The sequence below is a fragment of the Pelodiscus sinensis genome, chromosome 18 (assembly GCF_052426305.1).
Source record: "Pelodiscus sinensis isolate ZL-2025 chromosome 18, ASM5242630v1, whole genome shotgun sequence".
NCBI classification, from domain to species: Eukaryota; Metazoa; Chordata; order Testudines; family Trionychidae; genus Pelodiscus; species Pelodiscus sinensis.
The window spans coordinates 31,038,744-31,055,587 of NC_143069.1; the positions used below are offsets into that span (position 1 = coordinate 31,038,744).

Sequence of the window (16,844 nt, forward strand, 5' to 3'; positions counted from 1 at the left end):
AAAACCCCAGTGTGGCCCCTTTAAGAAATGCTTTTCAGGCTTTTTGGCACAAACAAGCTGCTGGCAGCTGCCCACCCTCTTGCCTCCGTGCGCTGGGCCGGACAGTTCCCCTGCGTAACCTGCTAAGCACCCAGGGCTTTCGCCTCCTGATCGGGAAAAAATCCGTAAGTGCTGAACATTTTCAGTGTCCACTATTTTGTGAATTTTATTACCAGAGAGGAGGTGAAAATACCAGATTGTCTGGGTCAATTCCAGACACCTGGCAACCGTAGGGAGGATGTGAAAACCTGGGAAGGGTGTGAAAACTGGGGGAGGTTGTTTGTGGCCTTATCCCCGGGTTCCCGACCCAAAAAAGGTTCCCCAGCCTCAGCAACTCTTACTGCAAAGGTGCCTCGTTCGGGGCAGCTCTTTGCTCTGGTCTCGGGAGGGGAAACCAACCACCTGCGTCTGCCACCAACACCGCCGCTTTAGGAGGGGCTAGTCCCATTTGTGATGAAACGGGACCGAAGAGGGACCCTCGTCCTTCTGTCACCAGAAGGGTTGTGGTGACCCAGCCGGGAGCTGCACAAAGAACAAATTCCTTTGTGCTCGCTCTTGTCCTGTGTGGAAGACACTGTGCCAGGAGAAAAGTCCACCATGTTCTTTGCTAACAGATAAAGTCCATTTGGAGAGGATCCCTTTTGTCTCTGATTAGCTTGGCTGCTCCTGGGGAAAAGCCGCCAGCCCTAAAGGAGGGATTCCCTGGGGAGCCGGGTTCCTTTATGATGAGCATTGAGTGAATCCCTCTGGCCCAGTGTTTCTCAACCAGAAGTAGGAGTACCCTTAAAACTCAAAAGACTTCGGGGGGGAGGAAGGGGAAGGTGGGGAGGGTACGTCACCAGAACCGAAATTTGGAGAAAACAGAATGTTTGTTTAAGGTTTACTGCGCTTTATTATTTAGGAGTAAGTGGTTTAAACAAATGCATTGTAATGGTAGAAAGAAAAGTTGGGTGTCTGAGAGCTGTAGGTACTTATTTCCCTATTGGTGCAGTGCCCAGGGAAACTGAGGCACACACACAGGGTTAAATATAAGAATGTGAGACTGGCTGGACTGGGTCAGACCAAAGGTCCATCTAGCCCAGTGTCCTGTCTGCCCAGTGGCCAATGCCAGGTGCTCCAGAGGGAGTGAACAGAGCAGGGAATCCTCACCTGATCCCTCTCCTGTAATCCATCTCCAGAGAAACAGAGCTAGAGACACCGTCCCTGCCCATCCTGGATAGGAACCATCAATGGACCTACCTCCATGAATCTATCTAGTTTTTTTTTGAACACTCGTCTTTATAACATCCTTTGGCAAGGAGTTCCACAGGTCGATGGTGCGGCCTGTAGGACAGTAGAGAGCACATGCAACATCCCAAGGAAAATAAAATCCCCACTTTGTTACAGGGACTCAGCCTGACCCTGCCCATCACTCACTCCTTTGGGGGTTCCCCACCCTGTCTCCCCCTGTGACAAAGTGACAACACTGGGGATTTTATTGATGGTTTGCAGAAGCGCAGCGTGTCCTTCAGTTTCCCTGTGTGTCTTGTGTGTAGCATGGTGATGGCGGGGGACGGGGAGTGTGTTGGGGCTCGGGGCCAGGAGTGTCTTCGCCTAGCAGCCTGGGCCCCGGACATCAGCCTGGGGACTGGGGAGTTCAGCGACTGAATATAGGGAGAGACACGCCAGCTTGGCAGCCAGCTGGTGCTGGCCAGCAATTGCACCCAGGGCAGAAGAGAGAGGACCAGGGTGACCAGACCTGCTACTCCGAGGCAGCGGGAGCAAAGGGCAGAGGAGGGAGGGTGACCGTGATCCCTTTGTTGGGAAATGGGTGGAGAAGGGGCCATGGGGAAGATGCTATTGAAGAGAGATCGGCTGGAGGGGGCGGAGGACAGAGGCCAGGGTCTCTCCCCACTAGGGGGCACCAGTCTGCATCCAGCCCCAGGGACTGGCTGGCATGGGGGGCAGGGAATGGGTCCCCGTCCTGTCTCCTCTAGGGCTGAGTTCTCTTGGGGTCCTGGGGACATGCAGGGGGCCCGGGACTCAACAGCCCCAGGTGATGCCCAGGACAGTCCCAGGTGGAAGAGAGGGGCCAGGATGCCTGGGTTCTATCCCTGACTAGAAGAGGAGTGAGGCCCAGTGGTTAGAGCTGGGGAGTGGGGGGTGGGCGGGAGCAGGGAAGCAGGTCACCTGGGCTCTGTCCGCGGCCCTGGGAGGGGAAGTGGGCTCCACGTGCCCCCTGCCCTGGGATACGGCACCTGACTGCATGGGCAGGCCGTGCCCCCAGGCAATGCGGCACCGTTAAGCCAGACCCTCTGCCCACCCGCAGGGAGCCGCGGCCGAGATGCTCAGACACAGCTTCTCCTGCAAGGGGATCCCCTTCCCTGCAGAGATCTATGACCCCGAGACCATCGACTTCGTAGGGAACCGCTTCCAGGTGCTGGACGACGACATCTTTAGTGTTACCTACCCCAAGTCAGGTAGGGACCCCCCCGCCCCACGACTCCACCCACTAGGTCCCGCTCCCCTCCCAGAGCTAGGGAGTGAATCCGGGAGCCCTGCTTCCCAGTACTGCCCTGATCTAATCCCCTCAATCCCACAGCCTGGGGGGCATCTTACATGTACAGCAAAAACCCAGGGGTAAAATCATGCTGTTTCTCTGCCTGGCTCTGGGAGGGGAGCAGGGTTTAGTGGTTAGAGCAGGAGGGGCTAGGAGCCAGGACTCCTGGCTTTTTTCCCCAGCTGTGGAAGGGCAGCAGGGTCAAGTGCAGGGGTGGGGAGCATGAGGCCTGGGGGCCAGATGCAGCCCCTGGCTTGCCTGGCTCCATCCCCAGAGGCTCGGGGCTCCTGGTGACAGATGGGTTGGTTGGTTTGTTTTTTGTTTCTCACTTGTTTGCAGCCCCTGACTGATTTTTCTGTGATCCAGTGGCCCTGACCCAAAAAAGGTTCCCCACCCCTGTTCTAGTGGTTAGATAAGGACTTGGCTGGATGCCAAGACTGCTGGACTCTGTCCTTGATTCTGAGAGGAGAGTGGAGTCTAGTGCTTACAGCAGTGTGGGTCTGGGAGCCAGGACTCCTGAGTTCTCTCCCTGGCTCTGGGAGGAGAGTGGGGTCTAGTGGTTAGAGCAGGGTGGGGCTGGGTCTCTCCCCGGCTGTGGGAGGGGAGCAGGCTGCACCTGTTTTTTGCTCCCATCCTAGGTTCCAACTGGATGATGGAGATCCTGAGCCTCATCTGGCAGCAGGGGGACCCGTCCTGGTGCCGCAGTGTGCCCATCTGGGAGCGGGGCTCCTGGCTCGAGGCCCCTGGTAGCCTGGAGAAGCTGAAGGCTGCAAAGCCCCCCCGCTTCATCAGCTCCCACCTGCCCATCCAGCTCTTTCCCAAATCCTTCTGGGGCTCCAAAGCCAAGGTGAAATAGGCATGAGGGGCTCCCCAGCCCCCCACTCTGGGATATCAAATGGTAGCTCCCTTACCCGGTTGTAGGAGAAGGCTCAGGGGGTCTCGCTCCACCCTCCCCATTCTCCACGTTCCTAAGGGCAGCGGTTCTGCTTGTGGCAGAATGGCCTAGTAGTTAGCATAAGGGGTGCTAGGTGTCCTGGGTTCTCTCCCAGCTGAGGGGGAGGAGTGGGGTCTAGTGGTTAGAGCAAGGAACCCTCATATACAACCTGCTTCCTCACAATTGCGACCATCCCCCACCAGGGACAGGTTGAGGGGTCCTGGCTGCCAGCCGCCCAGGACAAGCATTGCTTATGCACCTTCTTGCAGGTCATCTACACCGTCCGTAACCCCAAGGACCTGCTGGTTTCCCTCCATCATTTCTCCAAACTGGCAATCTTCCTGGAAGAGCCAGAGTCCCTGGAGGAGCTACTGGGTGCCTTCCTGCAAGGGGAGGGTGAGTGGTATGTGGGGTGGCAGGGGGAGCCCTCACCCCCAGTCCTGTCTGTGGGGCAGGGAGCCTCTGCTCCTGCCAGCCTGGGAAGGGAGGAAGGAACCTCCAGAGAGGCAGGAGGACAGGGGGAGGGGCAGAACTGATGTGGAGACTGGCATGGGGCAGAATTAAAGAGGGGTTGGGGGGTTAAACACTTTCTGAGCCTACCCCCCGTCCCTGCCCAGCTGCCCAGTGTGAGCCCACCCCCCGGGCTCCTGTGTTGGGTCTCTGTGTAAAAAGATATTCTGTGGGGGGGGGGAAGCACATTTTTATGCAGAAAATTTCTGCTTCTGATGGAGAAATTAGATTTTTTTTTTCCGTCAAAACCAACCCTCAAGAAAAATCTCTTTTTGGAAACACAATGCCACACCCTGTCCCTTGTCCCTTCTCTGACCGGACTACATTTCCCATGCTGCATCATGGACAAGCCCTCCCATGATGCACTGCATTACAGCCTCTCCCACCCAGCCAGTGCAGTGCATTTTGGGAAAAGCAACCTCACCTTCCTTGTCTCCTCAATGGGCTGAAACTCTCCAGTTGGACTACATCTCCCAGGCTGCACTGCAACCCAGTGGTGCATCATGGGAGCTGTAATCTAGCCAGGCAGCTTGGTAGAGAGTGAATCAGGGGAACAATAGTTCATGGTGCACTGTGGTCAGGCACTCCCATGAGGCACTGCAGTCTATCTCGGGTGCCCTACTGCTGCCATGCATCATGGGAGCTGTAGTTTGGGTGCCTTCACCCTGTCCCCAGTCTGCTCTCCAGCCAGGCTACGACCCCAGTACATCTCTCAGCTCCTCTGGGGTCGAGCCGATCTGGAGCGTCCCTTCGTTGCCGTGGGGACAGGGTCTGATTCGGAGCTCGGCTCCCCCAGACTCACACTCCGGGCAGGGCTAGGTTCTCCCTGCAGCTCCACTCCCTGCTCCCCAATCCCACCTACAGCTACTGGCTGGGGTAGGACCCCCCCACTCCCGATCTGTGGGGCAGTTCCCCGGAGTGACACCCTCCCCCCCTTACATTTCCAGTTCAGTTCGGCTCCTGGTTCGACCACGTCAAGGGCTGGCTGGGGCTGCGGGGCCGCGAGAACTTCTTCTGCATCAGCTACGAGGAGCTGCAGGAGGTGGGGCAGGACGGGGAGGGTCGATCGCAGCGGGGCCAGAGGACCTAGGGATGGGTGGGGGGATTGGTTGAGGATGTTCCATGATGGCGGGGACCGTGCCTGGGCTGGATGGGGGAGAAAGAGGCCGCAAAGTGAAGGGACAATAGTGAGGGAATCAGGGAGGCAGAAGGCAAGAGTCTGGGGAGGGGAACTGGGGGGGCAGAAGGAAGGGGTGGGAGAGGGAGTCCCAGTAGAGTGGGGAACTTGGGGGGGAGTAGAGATTGGTCTGGGGAGGGAAATTGGGGGCATAAGGAAGGAGTCTGGGGATGGAGTCCCACCATAGTGGGGAAATGGGGGGCAGAAGGAAGGAGTCTGGGGAGGGGAAGTAGGGGGGAGAATGGAGGTGTTGGGCTGGTGGGGAGCAGCGGGGGCTGGCACAACGCAGTGAGGTGCAGGCAGGTGCCCCCCTCACCAGGGTACGTGGCCACCCCCCCCCCATCTCCACTTCGCACAGGACCTGCGGGGCAGCGTGGGGCGGATCTGCCGCTTCCTGGGCAAGGATTTAGCCGACACCGCCCTGGCCTCCGTGGTGCAGAACGCCTCCTTCCAGGCCATGCGGGACAACCCCATGGCCAACTACAGCCTGGTGCCTGATAACATCCTGGACAAAAGCAAGGGCAGCTTCCTCAGGAAAGGTGGGCAGAGGCGGGGTCCCGGTGCCCGTCCTGTGCCCGCTTCCGGCACCCGCTCTCCCCCCCGACGGCCCCTCCCTCGGTTCTAGGTGCACCACCCCAGACAGGGCCACGAGGCCTCCCTTGCTATGGGCCCCCCTGCCAACCTCCCCCACCATGTGCCCACTGTAGGGGGGAGGCTGGAGGAACCAAGCCTGGTGGAATCCTTTCTCCCCCTACCCCACGTGCTTCGATTCCAGACTGGGTCCTGTCTACACGACGCTGCCCCCCAGGGTTAGTAGAAGTGGAGCGACCCACCCCTGGCCAGAGTGTCCATGCTCTACTGTGACCCCGAGCTGAACCTAGTGCCCTCCTGCAACCCGAGCCTGCATCAAACTAGGGCTTCGTAGTGGGAGGCGGCTCTACAGCGAGTAGAAATAGGGCGCTGCCCTGTAATGAGGGGGGTGAACAGGTGCCGACGGGGTTCTGGGAGGGGCAGGCAGGGCCCCACGCCAGAGACAGTGGCTGGGTGCTGACAGCCAGGGTGGGCCTACGGGGTGTAGCCAGAGAACGGGGGCTGAAAAAGGGGCAGATGAGGGGGGGCGACCAAACCTGCCTCCCCTTTGTGCCGTAGGGTCAGGGCCAGGTTCTGACCTCAGCAAACTTGGGTCATTCACTCCCTTTGCAAAGCCAGGGAAAGACCCTGGGAGCTGTCTTGGCTCCCCACTCTAACCACTAGCCTCCACTCCCCTCGCCGAGCTGGCGTGGAACCCAGGCGTCCTGCCCCGCCACCCCCGCCAGCACTGTGGACCCCTTATCCCACCTGTAGGCACGTGGCCCGGCTGCTGTGGAAATGCTCCCCCAGTAGGGGGCGCTGTGGGGGAGGGGCTCTGCGCTGTCCCAGCCCCCGGCCCCAGGACCGCTGGCCCACCCGTGTCTCTGCTTCGCAGGGGTGGTTGGCGACTGGAAGAACCATTTCACCGTGGCGCAGAGCGAGCGCTTTGGCCGGGCTTACCGAGAGCGGATGCAGGACCTGGCCGGGACCTTCCCCTGGGACGAGTGACCCCCAGCTCAGGCGGGGTGCACGGGGCTGTACAGAGCTGGGGGGGGGGGGGGCATGGAGCCAGAGCTCCCCCTAGTGGTGTCTGCGGTATTTCCCCCTCAGCTACTACTGACCTGTCCCCCCCACATACACTCGGCCCCTCTCTCTGCCCCCGCCTGCTCTTTCCTTCCTGCTTGTCCAGGCCTCCTAAATTAAACCCCGCCCCCTCTGGGGGTCTGTTTACACCACACCGCGCCTGAACCCCCTAGTCCGGACACCTGGATGCTCTGTCAGCATCTGCCTCCCATAATGTGTCTACGTGGAAGGCGGTGCTGAGACATGGAGGTGGGGGGCTGGGGGAAGGTGGAGGCGCCTTGGCCTGCAGGCAGAGGTGTAGCGAGGGTGTTATGCACCCAGGGGCAAAAGCAAAATTTGCATCCCCCTCCCTCCACCACCACGTGACAGGGCCCTGAACCTGCTACACAGCTGAGCTGCCCAACCTGTCAAAGGGGAAAGGAAACAGGGAGGCCAGAAGGAAAGGTTTGGGGAGTGTTTCTCAACCTTCCTTTATAAAATACCCCTTTTAAAAAAAATTAGAAGCACCTCCAGTACCTACAGGTTTCAGACACACACGTTTTTCTACCACTGCAACATATTTGTTTAAACAACTTCATCGTATCCGCATCACTCCTTACAAGGTACACTGCCCATGGAGACCAATGGGACTGGGCTAGTTTATATGGAAAGTACTGAGAACTGTATAGGTCAATACCATGATGGCAATATGTATATTATGTAAATAATACCGACTAATAATTGCCAAAAGAGACCACTTCCCAACCTGCTTACAAAGGGCCTGATACAATTTAAATTATAAGCAAAGATTGAGCCCAAAACAATCTCTTGATATGACCCCAAAAGATCCAGATAACGTTTAGTCCCCTTCAAACATAAGGGACCAGTCAGTAAAAGCCCCATGGGTTGGTAGAGGTGCTTTGGAGAGACGTTGAATTTACTTTTTCTGACAGCAGCGCTTTCTCTCCCTGAATGTGGGGTCTTCAGGCCAGGTTTCACTCTGTGTGTCAGAATAACAGAGAAATGAGTCGTCACAGCTAACTCCATTCAGGTCGAAGCAACGTGCACCCCAAAGACAGAAAAACAAGTCCCTTGAAGCTGGAAGTCAAAACACAAAGGGTCTTGTTCACCCAGAGACACGGGTCATGACAACGCTCTCTGGAGAGAGACGAAACGTCCTGCCTCTCTGTGGACGCACCAAGTGTTTCCACGTGGCATCTCACCGCATGAGGAAGACTCACAAAGAGTCTGTCCGTCATCCGCACTGGAGCAACATGGCGATTTCACCACCGTGGGAACAGACCTGACATTTCTGTGGGCTCTTGTCGAGCAGCAGGGAGCCTGCAGCGGTCTCTTGCGAGGAGAGGCCTCTGTTGCAGTGGTCCTCAAGCTTTTTGGCCCATGGACCACGAGTCTCAATGGAAACCTTACCACAGACGGCCTGTTTCTAGTGGAAACTCACTTTTCATTGCACAATTCTCCCCATGCGGTGGCCCGGCTGAGCGGTTGCCTATGAACACCAGCTGCCCCCCTGCACCGTTTCCCTTCACCCCAGCACTGATCCTGCAGCCTCCCAGTTATCCTCCACCTCCCTCTCCCCCTTGTTCCCCCGCCTTCCCCCCCGACTAGGGTCTGTTCACGGCCAGGGGGCAGAGTCGGGAGCTGCTGTCACGGCGCACGTCACCGGCCTTCCTCCCTTCCTCTCCCGCCGTGGCACTCGGCTGACTTCGGCGCCGCTCCGCCGGGCCGCCGCGCGGGAGCAAGGAGAGCAAGCGGCCGTTTGGGCTCCGCTGCGGCGGCCCGGCTGAATGGCGAGGCCGTGCGAGTGGTCTGGGAAATGTTGGAAGGCGGGCGTGGGAGAGATGGAGGTGCAGCCCTCTCCCTCGCCACGGCAGGCAGGGTGGGAAGAGACGCTCTCCGACGGCAGGCTGGGGTGAAATCCCCGGAAAGACCCCCTCCCCGTGAGGCACAAGGGATTCTGTGGTCCTACAGCAGCCCCATAGCGACAAACGGAGACACACACCCGGGGAGGGTTAGGGTTGCCAGATGGTTTAAACAAAAATACCGAACAGTCCTCCAAAAAAGAAACCCCACTGAGAAAAAATTATGTTGAAAAAAAATGGGGGAGACCAAAGTTGCTGAGCAATAAAAAAAAGGACCCCGAGAGCTGACAAGCCCAAAAAATAAAATAAAAAACCCCAGCGTGGCCCCTTTAAGAAATGCTTTTCAGGCTTTTTGGCACAAACAAGCTGCTGGCAGCTGCCCACCCTCTTGCCTCTGTGCGCTGGGCCGGACAGTTCCCCTGCGTAACCTGCTAAGCACCCAGGGCTTTCGCCTCCAGATCGGGAAAAAATCCGTAAGTGCTGAACATTTTCAGTGTCCACTATTTTGTGAATTTTATTACCACACAGGAGGTGAAAATACCAGATTGTCTGGGTCAATTCCAGACACCTGGCAACTGTAGGGAGGGTGTGAAAACCGGGGAAGGGTGTGAAAACTGGGGGAGGTTGTTTGTGGCCTTATCCCCGGGTTCCCGACCTAAAAAAGGTTCCCCAGCCTCAGCAACTCTGACTGCAAAGGTGCCTCGTTCGGGGCAGCTCTTTGCTCTGGTCTCAGGAGGGGAAACCAACTACCCGGGTCTGCCACCGCCGCTTTAGGAGGGGCGAGTCCCATTTGTGATGAAACGGGACCGAAGAGGGACCCTCGTCCTTCTGTCACCGGAAGGGTTGTGGTGACCCAGCCAGGAGCTGCGCAAAGAACAAATTCCTTTGTGCTCGCTCTTGTCCTGTGTGGAAGACACTGTGCCAGGAGAAAAGTCCGCCATGTTCTTTGCTAACAGATAAAGTCCATTTGGAGAGGATCCGTTTTGTCTCTGATTAGCTTGGCTGCTCCTGGGGAAAAGCCGCCAGCCCTAAAGGAGGGATTCCCTGGGGAGCCGGGTTCCTTTATGATGAGCATTGAGTGAATCCCTCTGGCCCAGTGTTTCTCAACCAGAAGTAGGAGTACCCTTAAAACTCAAGAGACTTCGGGGGGGAAGAAGGGGAAGGTGGGGAGGGTACGTCACCAGAACCGAAATTTGGAGAAAACAGAATGTTTGTTTAAGGTTTACTGCGCTTTATTAATTAGGAGTAAGTGGTTTAAACAAATGCATTGTAATGGTAGAAAGAAAAGTTGGGTGTCTGAGAGCTGTAGGTACTTATTTCCCTATTGGTGCAGTGCCCAGGGAAACTGAGGCACACACACAGGGTTTAATATAAGAATATGAGACTGGCCGGACTGGGTCAGACCAAAGGTCCATCTAGCCCAGTGTCCTGTCTGCCCAGTGGCCAATGCCAGGTGCTCCAGAGGGAGTGAACAGAGCAGGGAATCCTCACCTGATCCCTCTCCTGTTATCCATCTCCAGAGAAACGGAGCTAGAGACACCGTCCCTGCCCATCCTGGATAGGAACCATCAATGGACCTACCTCCATGAATCTATCTAGTTCTTTTTTGAACACTCGTCTTTATAACATCCTTTGGCAAGGAGTTCCACAGGTCAATGGTGCAGCCTGTAGGACAGTAGAGAGCACATGCAACATCCCAAGGAAAATAAAATCCCCACTTTGTTACAGGGACTCAGCCTGACCCTGCCCATCACACACTCCTTTGGGGGTTCCCCACCCTGTCTCCCCCTGTGACAAAGTGACAATAGTGGGGATTTTATTAATGGTTTGCAGAAGCGCAGCGTGTCCTTCAGTTTCCCTGTGTGCTGTGTGTGTAGCAAGGTGATGGCGGAGGGCGGGGAGTGTGTTGGGGCTCCGGGCCAGGAGTGCCTTCGCCTAGCAGCCTGGGCCCCGGACAACAGCCTGGGGACTGGGGAGTTCAGCAACTGAATATAAGGAGAGACACGCCAGCTTGGCAGCCAACTGGTGCTGGCCAGCAATTGCACCCAGGGCAGAAGAGAGAGGACCAGGGTGACCAGACCTTCCGCTCCCAGGCAGCGGGAGCAAAGGGCAGAGGAGGGAGGGGGACCGTGATCCCTTTGTCGGGAAACGGGTGGAGAAGGGGCCATGGGGAAGATGCTATTGAAGGGGGATCGACTGGAGGCGTCAGAAGACTGAGGCCAGGGTCTCTCCCCTCTAGGGGGCACCAGTCTGCATCCGGCCCCAGGGAGTGGCTGGCATGGGGGGCAGGGAATGGGTCCCCGGCCTGTCTCCTCTAGGGCTGAGTTCTCTTGGGGTCCTGGGGACATGCAGGGGGCCCAGGACTCAACAGCCTCAGGTGGTGCCCAGGACAGTCCCAGGTGGAAGAGAGGGGCCAGGATGCCTGGGTTCTATCCCTGACTAGAAGAGGAGTGAGGCCCAGTGGTTAGAGCTGGCGAGTGGGTGGCGGGAGCTGGGAAGCAGGTCACCTGGGCTCTGTCCTCAGCCCTGGGATGGGAAGTGGGCTCCATGTGCCCCCTGCCCTGGGATACGGCACCTGACTGCATGGGCAGGCCGTGCCCCCAGGCAATGCGGCACCGTTAAGCCAGACCCTCTGCCCACCCGCAGGGAGCCGCGGCCGAGATGCTCAGACACAGCTTCTCCTGCAAGGGGATCCCCTTCCCTGCAGAGATCTATGACCCCGAGACCATCGACTTCGTAGGGAACCGCTTCCAGGTGCTGGACGACGACATCTTTAGTGTTACCTACCCCAAGTCAGGTAGGGACCCCCCCGCCCCACGACTCCACCCACTAGGTCCCGCTCCCCTCCCAGAGCTAGGGAGTGAATCCGGGAGCCCTGCTTCCCAGTACTGCCCTGATCTAATCCCCTCAATCCCACAGCCTGGGGGGCATCTTACATGTACAGCAAAAACCCAGGGGTAAAATCATGCTGTTTCTCTGCCTGGCTCTGGGAGGGGAGCAGGGTTTAGTGGTTAGAGCAGGAGGGGCTAGGAGCCAGGACTCCTGGCTTTTTTCCCCAGCTGTGGAAGGGCAGCAGGGTCAAGTGCAGAGGTGGGGAGCATGAGGCCTGGGGGCCAGATGCAGCCCCTGGCTTGCCTGGCTCCATCCCCAGAGGCTCGGGGCTCCTGGTGACAGATGGGTTGGTTGGTTTGTTTTTTGTTTCTCACTTGTTTGCAGCCCCTGACTGATTTTTCTGTGATCCAGTGGCCCTGACCCAAAAAAGGTTCCCCACCCCTGTTCTAGTGGTTAGATAAGGACTTGGCTGGATGCCAAGACTGCTGGACTCTGTCCTTGATTCTGAGAGGAGAGTGGAGTCTAGGGCTTACAGCAGAGTGGGTCTGGGAGCCAGGACTCCTGGGTTCTCTCCCTGGCTCCGGGAGGAGAGTGGGGTCTAGTGGTTAGAGCAGGGTGGGGCTGGGTCTCTCCCCGGCTGTGGGAGGGGAGCAGGCTGCACCTGTTTTTTGCTCCCATCCTAGGTTCCAACTGGATGATGGAGATCCTGAGCCTCATCTGGCAGCAGGGGGACCCGTCCTGGTGCCGCAGTGTGCCCATCTGGGAGCGGGGCTCCTGGCTCGAGGCCCCTGGTAGCCTGGAGAAGCTGAAGGCTGCAAAGCCCCCCCGCTTCATCAGCTCCCACCTGCCCATCCAGCTCTTTCCCAAATCCTTCTGGGGCTCCAAAGCCAAGGTGAAATGGGCGTGGGGGGCTCCCCGGCCCCCCATTCCGGGATCCCAAATGGTAGCTCCCTTACCCGGTTGTAGGAGAAGGCTCAGGGGGTCTCGCTCCACCCTCCCCATTCTCCACGATCCTAAGGGCAGCGGTTCTGCTTGTGGCACAATGGCCTAGTAGTTAGCACAAGGGGTGCTAGATGTCCTGGGTTCTCACCCAGCTGAGGGGGAGGAGTGGGGTCTAGTGGTTAGAGCAAGGAACCCTCATCTACAACCTGCTTCCTCACAATTGCGACCACCCCCCACCAGGGACAGTTGAGGGGTCCTGGCTGCCAGCCCCCCAGGACAAGCATTGCTTATGCACCTTCTTGCAGGTCATCTACACCTTCCGTAACCCCAAGGACCTGCTGGTTTCCCTCTGTCATTTCTCCAAGCTGGCAAACTTCCTGGAAGAGCCAGAGTCCCTGGAGGAGCTACTGGGTGCCTTCCTGCAAGGGGAGGGTGAGTGGTGTGTGAGGTGGCAGGGGGAGTCCTCACCCCCAGTCCTGTCTGTGGGGCAGGGAGCCTCTGCTCGTGCCAGCCTGGGAAGGGGGGAAGGAACCTCCAGAGAGGCAGGAGGACAGGGGGAGGGGCAGAACTGATGTGGAGACTGGCATGGGGCAGAATTAAAGAGGTGTTGGGGGGTTAAACACTTTGTGAGCCTACCCCCCGTCCCTGCCCAGCTGCCCAGTGTGGGCCCACCCCCGGGGCTCCTGTGTTGGGTCTCTGTGTAAAAAGATTTTCTAGGGGGGGGGGGGGCAGCACATTTTTATGCAGAAAATTTCTGCTTCTGATGGAGAAATTAGATTTTTTTTTCCGTCAAAACCAACCCTCAAGAAATCTCTATTTGGAAACACAATGCCACACCCTGTCCCTTGTCCCTTCTCTGACCGGACTACATTTCCCATGCTGCATCATGGACAAGCCCTCCCATGATGCACTGCATTACAGCCTCTCCCACCCAGCCAGTGCAGTGCATTTTGGGAAAAGCAACCTCACCTTCCTTGTCTCCTCAATGGGCTGAAACTCTCCAGTTGGACTACATCTCCCAGGCTGCACTGCAACCCAGTGGTGCATCATGGGAGCTGTAATCTAGCCAGGCAGCTTGGTAGAGAGTGAATCAGGGGAACAATAGTTCATGGTGCACTGTGGTCAGGCACTCCCATGAGGCACTGCAGTCTATCTCGGGTGCCCTACTGCTGCCATGCATCATGGGAGCTGTAGTTTGGGTGCCTTCACCCTGTCCCCAGTCTGCTCTCCAGCCAGGCTACGACCCCAGTACATCTCTCAGCTCCTCTGGGGTCGAGCCGATCTGGAGCGTCCCTTCGTTGCCGTGGGGACAGGGTCTGATTCGGAGCTCGGCTCCCCCAGACTCACACTCCGGGCAGGGCCAGGTTCTCCCTTCAGCTCCACTCCCTGCTCCCGAATCCCGCCTACAGCTACTGGCTGGGGTAGGACCCCCCCGCTCCCGATCTGTGGGGCAGTTCCCCGGAGTGACACCCTCCCCCCCTTACATTTCCAGTTCAGTTCGGCTCCTGGTTCGACCACGTCAAGGGCTGGCTGGGGCTGCGGGGTCGTGAGAACTTCTTCTGCATCAGCTACGAGGAGCTGCAGGAGGTGGGGCAGGACGGGGAGGGTCGATCGCAGCGGGGCCAGAGGACCTAGGGATGGGTGGGGGGATTGGTTGAGGATGTTCCAGGATGGCGGGGACCGTGCCTGGGCTGGATGGGGGAGAAAGAGGCCGCAAAGTGAAGGGACAATAGTGAGGGAATCAGGGAGGCAGAAGGCAAGAGTCTGGGGAGGGGAACTGGGGGGGCAGAAGGAAGGGGTGGGAGAGGGAGTCCCAGTAGAGTGGGGAACTTGGGGGGGAGTAGAGATTGGTCTGGGGAAGGAAATTGGGGGCATAAGGAAGGAGTCTGGGGATGGAGTCCCACCATACTGGGGAAATGGGGGGCAGAAGGAAGGAGTCTGGGGAGGGGAAGTAGGGGGGAGAAGGGAGGTTTTGTGCCGGTGGGGAGCAGCGGGGGCTGGCACAACGCAGTGAGGTGCAGGCAGGTGCCCCCCTCACCAGGGCACGTGGCCGCCCTGCCCCCTTTCTCCGCCTCGCACAGGACCTGCGGGGCAGCGTGGGGCGGATCTGCCGCTTCCTGGGCAAGGATTTAGCCGACGCCGCCCTGGCCTCCGTGGTGCAGAACGCCTCCTTCCAGGCCATGCGGGACAACCCCATGGCCAACTACAGCCTGGTGCCTGATAACATCCTGGACAAAAGCAAGGGCAGCTTCCTCAGGAAAGGTGGGCAGAGGCGGGGTCCCGGTGCCCGTCCTGTGCCCGCTCCCTGCACCCCTCTCACATGGCCCCCCCCAAGCCCGGGGGTCTGGCTCTAGCCATGCTGCACTACCCCAGACAGGGCTGCGAGGCATCCCTGGCAACGTGACCCCCCTGCCAGCCTCTCCCACCAACCTGTGCCCACTGTAGGGGGCAGGCAGTAGGAACCAAGCCCAGTGGAATCCTTCCCCCCCCCCCCCCCCGACGTGCTTCGTAGCGGGAGGCGGCTCTACAGCGAGTAGAAATAGGGCGCTGCCCCTTAATGAGGGGGGTGAACAGGTGCCGACTGGGTTCTGGGGAGGGGCAGGCGGGTCCCACGCCAGAGACAGTGGCTGGGTGCTGGCAGCCAGGGTGGGCCTGCGGGGTGTAGCCGGAGAACGGGGATAGATGGCGCCCGTCGGAGAGGTGGGGGGGCTGCGGAAGGGGCAGATGAGTGGGGTGACCAGACCTGCCTCCCCTGAGTGCCGTGGGGTCAGGGCCAGATTCTGACCCCAGCATCCCAGAGGGCAACCTGGGGTCATTCACTCCCTTTGCAGAGCCAGGGAAAGACCCCGGGAGTCGTCCTGGCTCCCAGCTCCTCCTCCCCACTCTAACTACTAGCCTGCACTCCCCTCCCCGAGCTGGCGCAGAACCCAGGCGTCCTGCCCCGCCACCCCCGCCAGCACTGTGGACCCTCATCCCCCCTGTAGGGACGTGGCCCGGCTGCTGTGGCAATGCTCCCCCAGTAGGGGGCGCTGTGGGGGAGGGGCTCTGCGCTGTCCCAGCCCCCGGCGCCAGGACCGCTGGTCCACCCGTGTCTCTGCTTCGCAGGGGTGGTTGGCGACTGGAAGAACCATTTCACCGTGGCGCAGAGCGAGCGCTTTGGCCGGGCTTACCGAGAGCGGATGCAGGACCTGGCCGGGACCTTCCCCTGGGACGAGTGACCCCCCAGCTCAGGCGGGGTGCACGGGGCTGTACATAGATGGGGGGGGGGCATGGAGCCAGTGCTCCCCCTAGTGGTGTCCTGCGGTACTTCCCCCTCAGCTGCTACTGACCTGTCCCCCCCGACTCGGCCCCTCTCCCTGCCCCCGCCTTCCTTTTCCTTCCTGCTTTTCTGGGCCTCCCAAATTAAAACGCGTCCCCTCTGGGGGTCTGTTTACACCACTCCGCGCCTAAACCCCCTAGTCTGGAAGCCTGGAAGCTCTGTCAGCATCTGCCTCCCCCAATGAGTCTACCTGGGAGGTGGTGCTGAGATAAGGGGGTGTGTGGAGGCGCCTTCAGCCAGAGACCTTGCCTGCAGGCAGGGGTGTAGTGAGGGTGTTATGCACCCAGGGGCAAAAGCAAAATTTGCATCCCCTTCCCTCCACCACCACGTGGCAGGGCCCTGAACCTGCCACGCAGCTGAGCCCACCCCGGGTGGAGAGGGGGGGGATTGTACCGTGTCTTCCCCCACTCCCTCCAGTTTGGCGCGGGCACCATCCCCCTGTTGAAGAGCAAAAAGGGTGGGGCTGGGGGTGGAGAGACAGGGGGGAGGCTTCAGCTGGCAGTGGTGAGCGGAGGAGGAGCAGGCGAGCCGAGGTCTGATGGGGGGAGCAGAGGAGCAATTTCCCCTCCCCCCACCTCCTTTGCTATGTCAGAGCACGTAAGAGATTAACTTACCTGTTAACATAACACTCAGAAAAATCTTTCAACTAAAACTAACACACAGCACGAGAATCACCTTCACCTCCTTGAAGGCACGTGAAGCGCTAAGTAGCCAATGGCTGAGGGTACCCTGCAAGCGCGGCTTTCTGGCTGCCAGGAGGCCTTTTTCCTTCAGGCTGCTGTGAGATTCTGTCCCTAAGCAAAGGAGAGAGGTTTGGCTGAGCTGCTCTTCCAAATTTGACACAAGCCACTCAACGGAAGCCATCGATATCCAGAGTCAAGGCCAGCCTTGCTCTTTGCAGACGCCCTCGCCAGATATTCACAATCACAGCGTCCAAACAGGTATAAGACTTTTAGTTGGGAAAGCCACGTTAATGCCAAGTCTCTGGTAGGACTGGGAGAGGTGGCTGACCTATAGAAAACACCAGCATTTTCTTT

General features: G+C 58.7%; 2 protein-coding genes across 4 annotated transcripts; both read left to right on the forward strand.

The window, feature by feature from the left end:
- Positions 1 to 45: 45 nt before the first annotated feature.
- LOC149523367 (sulfotransferase 2B1-like) lies at positions 46 to 7,367 on the forward strand. 3 transcript variants are annotated; one of them, XM_089770348.1, is made up of 7 exons: positions 46 to 164; positions 2,348 to 2,498; positions 3,217 to 3,425; positions 3,782 to 3,908; positions 4,970 to 5,064; positions 5,558 to 5,738; positions 6,665 to 7,367. In XM_089770348.1, exons 2-7 carry the CDS (start codon positions 2,363 to 2,365, stop codon positions 6,775 to 6,777), a joined length of 861 nt encoding a protein of 286 aa, XP_089626474.1. In that variant the 5' UTR covers positions 46 to 164; positions 2,348 to 2,362; the 3' UTR covers positions 6,778 to 7,367. The 3 variants fall into 3 exon arrangements, with proteins under 3 accessions (XP_089626474.1, XP_089626473.1, XP_089626472.1); XM_089770346.1 differs by lacking the exon at positions 46 to 164 and adding an exon at positions 1,747 to 1,767; XM_089770347.1 differs by lacking the exon at positions 2,348 to 2,498 and having other exon boundaries at positions 78 to 164.
- Positions 7,368 to 9,080: 1,713 nt separating this feature from the next.
- Positions 9,081 to 15,926, forward strand: LOC142823841 (sulfotransferase 2B1-like). Its single transcript, XM_089770353.1, has 7 exons — positions 9,081 to 9,187; positions 11,361 to 11,511; positions 12,230 to 12,438; positions 12,794 to 12,920; positions 13,981 to 14,075; positions 14,570 to 14,750; positions 15,594 to 15,926. The coding sequence occupies exons 2-7, from the start codon at positions 11,376 to 11,378 to the stop codon at positions 15,704 to 15,706; spliced, it is 861 nt and encodes a 286-aa protein (XP_089626479.1). The 5' UTR covers positions 9,081 to 9,187; positions 11,361 to 11,375; the 3' UTR covers positions 15,707 to 15,926.
- Positions 15,927 to 16,844: the final 918 nt, after the last annotated feature.